Below are 6448 nucleotides of genomic sequence, written 5' to 3' on the forward strand. Positions count from 1 at the left end.
GAAATCAGAGGTATCAATGGAAGAGCCAGCCAGCTGCCTCTGCTTTGGGAACTCCTTAGCTGAAGTCTTAGGGCAGGAATGTTCTCTCTTCACCCCATGGGATAACCAAAATGAAATGATTGCTTGGAATTTCCCAGCACTACACAAGTTGCAAGTCAATAAGATAATGAATGAAATAACAGTAGAAAGATACTTTTAAAATTTGAATTATCAAAGCATAAAGAACACTTCAAAATAAATTCATCTTTCTTTCCCCTGGTGCAAGTATTTTGTAACTTATTTTGCAGGGGAATGCAACAGCTACTGGACTATCCAGAGGATGACATAGAAGAAGCATTTTGTCTTAATTTTACTGTAAGTTTTCTGTAGTGTTTGAAGTATGTCTTGCCAAGCTCACACCATCTGTTTTAATTGCCTCTGATGGAGTGTTTGAACAAAGCATCAGCAGCTGATTCCCATGGGGTTTAGCTCCTGTGTCTGCCATTCATGTTGCTGTTCACTAAGTGGTGGGAAGAAGTATTTATGCAGTAAATAAGATTTGCACTATTTTTGTTTGTTTCAAATAGATCACTGTGGAAAACTTTGGTACAACAGAAATTAAGGAGCTTGTTCCTAAAGGTGCTGACATTCCTGTAGTCAAACAAAATAGGTGAGTTCTGTGGGTTGGTGTTGCTGGGTGCCCTGGGAGGGTTTCTGGGCTGCTGTAAATGACCTTTGCTGAGCTCTGACACTGCTGTTGGAGGCAGAGCTGCTCTGGCTGTTTTCCCAAGCTCTTCTCTCTGTTGTTCTGTATTGACACACACACAGGCTGTGCCCCATCCCTGGGAGTGGGACAGGGCTTGGACCAGCCTGGTCTGCTTAAAGATGTCCCTGCCCATGGCAGGAGGCTGGACTGGATCTCCAGAGGTCGCCTTCAAGCCCAGCCATAAGACATTTTATAAGATTAAAAATGTTTGAGGTGCTGCCGATGCCTTGGAGTGCCTGCCTAGGACAGAGGCTAGACAAGGTTAATAATGTCAGTATTTATTCAAGGCCTGGGCAGCCAGAAGCCTTCCAGAGGCTCCACCCAAGGTGGACAATGGTCACCAGTTTTTCAGACAGAGATCAGTTTGGTCTGTTTGCACATATCAGGGGTTAAAGCTCCAATTCCAGCCTCAGGCAATGAAGTCATGTTCCCCCAGTTTGCTGCCCCCCAGTTCATTGTTGTTTGTACTTTTTGGGGCCTGAGGCTGTCCTTGGGTCACAGGCCCAGAGGGATTGTTTTGTCTAAATAAATGTGAAGGGAGTTGACTAACACTGTGTGTGGAGTTCAGAGTTGTGCACTAATGCAGTGTAGGATGTGAGAAACTAAAAGCTGAAGTCTTAAGGCATCACTGCAGGAAGCTGCATATCACTGAAATTCAGTGAGTAATGATGAGAACTCTAACTTAAGGGCCATCATTACAACTCCTCATTCATACATGAAAATGATTTCAGTGCAGTTTTCCCTTTGTGGAGTAGATAACATTAAATAAGTTAATCCAGTGTTGTTGTCAGAAGAGGAGTGACAGGAGGGATTTTTCCTCAGTCAAGGATTCTGTAACTTGTATTTATAAAAACAGTCTTTCCTGCCCTTTGTTCCCTTTCTGCTCCTGGAAGATAGGCAGAACATACCTGCTGGTGCTTTTGTCCCCTTTTTGCAGAATTTTCCAGTCTGTTCTTTGATCTTTATGAATTCTCTGTGCTTGTACTTCTCCCAGGCTAAAGGGAGAATTGACTGGAAAGAGCACACTCCATGAGAACTGAATGCACAGGGAAAACACTGCAGCTCTGCAGTTCTCTGGTGTAGGTTTGATGTTCTGTCACTAAGGGACTGTAAAACTGAGTTATGGGAAAGGTTTCAAGGTGCCTGTGGAATGCCTCCTGCATTGCTACCACACATTGTCTTGCAGTAATGAAGAATTCCTCTTTCTCAAGCTCTAAATATTCCCTGATGCTTCAGTTAATTTTATGATATAAATTAGTTTATCACTGTGACTTTTCCCTGGAGCAGCCTTGCAGTGTTAGTGTTACACGAGTTACCTGCCCTCCATGGATAAGGAGTGCTAAAGGGGAGCAGTGTGGATCACCACTTGGTCATCTCCAGCATTTTCAGTGCAGCAGCTGCAATAAACACATCATCTAAATGTGTTTGTATGAGTCTGTAAACTGCTGGTGATGTTGCTCAGGGGCTGGGGGTGGTGCTGGAATGCATTCTCTCTCTGCACAGTGAACATGTGTTGGTAGGATGGCTGTAATGTGCAGCTGAGGGCACTGCCAGTGCAGAAACTAAACACTGTGCACTGGCATTGATTCAGAAATCACCATAAATGCTGTATCACACCAAGGAGTTTCAGATCTCCCTTCAGTGCTGCTGGAGATGTTTCCAGCAGGATCTGAGAACTCCTTGTACCAGCACAGATAGCAGGCCATCTGTTCCTCACTATCCCAGCTCCTTGGCACTGGTCTTTTTACTGTGCAAGACTCAAATGTCCTTTTGAAGTTGATTTGCATTTTTAGTGCAAATACGGTAATCTTTTTAATTTAAAAAAATGGAGCAGTGAGTTTCATTAGTGGCTTTCAGGACACTCCCTGGAATTCAGGCCTTTCAGCTTGTTGCCACTGAGTCCAGTTCACTGCAGTGCACACAAGGGAGGTGTTTGTAGTGCCTGAGGTATATAACATTAAATGTTCCTGCTCTTGTGTTGCAGACTGCCTTTGGGAGTGTGCTGGGGGAATACATTCATGTGCCATTTTGTCTTCACTGTGTTTGTTACACAAAGCAGACAATACAATGTATTGGGCTCCTGGTTGCTTCATTGTCTGTTCTGTACAGAAATGGCCTCTGGTTTATTGGTAGAAGGATGACCTGTACTACTTCCTCTTGATTTCCTTAACATAATTTTTCTTTCTCTTTGTGCAGGCAAGATTTTGTAGATGCATATGTGGACTACATCTTCAATACATCTGTGGCTTCCCTGTACAGTGCATTCCATGAAGGCTTCCACAAAGTGTGTGGAGGCAAAGTTCTTCAGCTCTTCCAGCCCAGTGAGCTGCAGGCAATGGTGATTGGGAACACAAATTATGACTGGAAGGAGCTGGAGAAGGTAAGAATCATAGTTAGCTTTTGCTTTTGTATAATTCTAATTTTAGGGTGCAAAAGCAGCTCGGTGTCCTCTTGAGCTCTGTTTTAATTAATGTGACTCCTGTCATTTATTGACACCTTAAAACATCAGTGAATGAAGATCCTAAAATATTATTTACCTTCCTGCTTTAACTTTTTCCATCTAATTTCTGAAGGAAATCAGACTTAGAGGAGAGGCAGAAAAATCCACAGAACCCTGAGGCAGCTATACAATCTTTCATATTAGACATGAGAAAGTGAAGTGATTGCACACAGTTATTAAAAGTAAATATTCTCAATTGTCAGAGTGCAGTGAGACTTGGTCTCTGTTGGGATTGCAAATGCTTTGCAGTACAGGCATCTGTCCCTGTATTGAATTCAGAGTGAGCAGCTGAAGGAAATGGAGTGAGGAAAGTTGTAGTAGTGTGTCACTTGCTGTGTGCCTGCACACAAACTGCATTCATTCTGTCAGCTTATCCAACTGTTCTGTGAGCAAGCAATAACCCCATTTCCTGCTCATTTTAGAACACAGAATACAAAGGAGAATACTGGGCAGACCATCCTACAATTAAAATATTCTGGGAGGTTTTTCACGAGTTGTCTTTGGAGAAGAAGAAGCAGTTTTTGTGTAAGTATTGGAAATTATTTCACTGAAGTTTCTAACTGAGCAGGATCACTGGGATTTCAGGCTCTTGCTGTATGAGGGCAGGTGTAAGTATTTGTCTGTAATGATGTGATTAACTATTTGGGAAAAACATGATAGAAAAAATTGATTGTGAGCTTGTCTCTGATTTTCTTGGGGGTGTCCTGAGTCATTCTGGGTGATGGGTAGTTAGATCACAGTAGCTCAGAGCAGCATTAAAAAAAAGAAAAGCCAACCCCCCAAAACACCAACAACCTAATCTGCTGGTGACATTTATTTGGTAACTAGGATATCTTTTCCTGTGCTTTGACATACAGTCCACATTCTCCAGGTTTTTCACTGCACAGAGATGGAAATTTGGAGTAGTAACTGATTGTATATCTGTCAAGGTACTGATGTAAGTGGTAATGTACAGGTGATAAAGTAATCAAAGCTTGCTGTGAGTGAGGATTTGCTTGGAATAGATCACAGATTAGTTTCCAATTCAGATAAATTACTTACTGAACAAACTAATTCTGTGTTTACAAGATTCTTGGAAGTGCTCAGTAAAGATACAGCCAGTGGATTTTAAGTTAGAAGGTTCTGTTGCATGAAAAACTTTATAGTATTTGAAGGACTGTTTGGTTTCATATGCTAGAATGAAATACTTTCCTTTATGGATCACTTGTTGTGTTACAGTTATGAGCTCAGATGTAGAGGGGAGAGACAGGGTGGAGTCATTATTCCCTGTTTCCCAGAGTTCAGAGGATGCTGGTGTGAAAAGCTGGCCATTGCTGGAATGATTACAAAAGGCCAGCAATGATTAGAGCCTCATAAGTGACACAGACAGTCTTCTGCTAGTTATTACAAGCCTCTGTTTTTCCTTGGCAGTGTTTCTGACAGGCAGCGATCGGATTCCCATCCTTGGAATGAAGTGTCTGAAACTGGTCATCCAGCCAACAGGAGGGGGAGAAGATTACCTGCCCGTAGCTCACACTTGCTTTAATCTTCTTGATCTTCCAAAATACACTGATAAAGAAACCCTGAAGTCTAAGTTGATCCAGGCTATAGACCACTATGAAGGTTTCAGTTTAGTATAACTTGAGCAATGAAAGTTCCGTGTACCGTGGGATCATTGAGTTTTCGTGTCTTTCTTGTGGTGGTAAATTCAGTGGATTAAGTGATGCAGTTGATAATATAACTGATTATTTGCAAAAAATGTTCAGTGGTATGGATATTCATGAGAGCCAAAAAAATCATTTCCAAAACTGAGGAGCTGTCTTAATACATACCTTCCTGTACAGAGCCATGTGGATTTTGCCATCTTACAATAAAAATGAGAGTATTGTGAATGGGAGTCAAGTTTCACTAACAAGAATTAACATTTCACCTTATGCAAACAATTTGGCGTGTGAGTGCATGAGAGACTTGCTTCAGTTTTTCAAATCACTTAGTAAGAACATTTAACTTCTTCCCTGATAAATTCACTTGGTACCTTTTCATTTTGTAAATAATAAATTTTTGTGATAAAATAGTTCTGTTCCAATACCGGTATGGTTTCTATTGCTTGTAATTGAATATGAGCTTATTTTATGGCTTTTAACAAAAAAAAAAAAAAGTAATTACTCTGATTTCTGAAGATATCTATTTTTCTGGTTTGTTTTAAGAACCTTAATGAAAGTGATTGTTCAAGAGACATTCATCCTCACAATGTACAATCCATGAAGCAGTCACTTAGTGCCGATACAAAACCGCAGCCAATGGCATTTTTAATCTGTGGATGGACAAGCTGACTTGAGACACTGTTTTCTTTTTAAGGACTGATTCTGTAATTAAGTGGACACAGTTATAAAAGAGGTTAATTTATTATTTGAAACCTCTGCAGTCATGTGTCGAGAATACAGCTGAAAAGAAAAAGGTGCACCAGCCAATTGTTGCTGTCAAAAGGTTAAAACGTTTATTTTTAAATGCTGAAAGCGTAGTTTATGGTTTCTAATAGAATTTTCACTTTTTTCCAGATAAATGCATTTGAAATAACCTTTAACACCCCTCTCCCTTTTTTCTTAAGATTTTATTTTTAGTATAATTGCCCTGAGACGATTGTGCTTAGCTGGACACTTTTGGATTTGACTTTTCCTTTTCTGGTTAAATTCCAGATTTTGTGGTGTTAATGCATATGTGACTTGCAGCTGTGAAACAAATATTTATTTTTTTTAGATTTTTAAATGCAGTGAAAAAATTCAAGCTATAATAAAAGACTTGAATGAAAACCTTTGTTGGTTGATGTGTACGGATGCTTGCAGCAAGCAGAGTTCTTCAGCTGGAGAGGAACTTCCAGTGCATTAAATTGGAGAGTACAACTAGGAAAAGCAGGGAAATGCAGTCATTGCAATAAGCTATATAACATCCAGTTTCTGTGCTGGCAGTACATATTGATACAATACAAAAAAAAAAAGGTCAGTACAGTTAAAATCAGTGTTTTTCCTTAGCACTGTTTTTTACAACTTTCTCACACGGTGTAACCTCTTAGTAATTTCTTTGTATGCAGCCCATATTCCATCTTTTCCAATTTCTGTTACCTGGCTCGGAAATCCTCCCTCTTGGAAAAAACAAGAAACCAGCAAATACTAAAGCAGCTTAATCTTGCTGTACATGGAAGAAAGAAAAGGAGAGAAGAAAGAGGA

At 40.3% G+C, this 6448-nt stretch overlaps 1 protein-coding gene across 2 annotated transcripts in view; it reads left to right on the plus strand.

Moving 5' to 3' along the window:
- Positions 1 to 6038, plus strand: part of HERC4 (HECT and RLD domain containing E3 ubiquitin protein ligase 4) — a 29793-nt gene extending 23755 nt beyond the window's left edge. For both annotated transcript variants that reach the window (XM_054288357.1, XM_054288358.1), the window contains exons 22-26: positions 288 to 354; positions 567 to 649; positions 2942 to 3125; positions 3668 to 3770; positions 4656 to 6038. In XM_054288357.1, coding sequence (XP_054144332.1) covers positions 288 to 354; positions 567 to 649; positions 2942 to 3125; positions 3668 to 3770; positions 4656 to 4864 — 646 coding nt within the window. In that variant the 3' untranslated portion in view covers positions 4865 to 6038. The remainder of the gene's footprint in view (positions 1 to 287; positions 355 to 566; positions 650 to 2941; positions 3126 to 3667; positions 3771 to 4655) is intronic.
- Positions 6039 to 6448: the final 410 nt, after the last annotated feature.

This window comes from Melozone crissalis, unplaced genomic scaffold (assembly GCF_028551555.1).
Source record: "Melozone crissalis strain CALT ecotype California unplaced genomic scaffold, PUWL_Pcris_2 ptg000062l_1, whole genome shotgun sequence".
Taxonomy (NCBI): domain Eukaryota; kingdom Metazoa; phylum Chordata; class Aves; order Passeriformes; family Passerellidae; genus Melozone; species Melozone crissalis.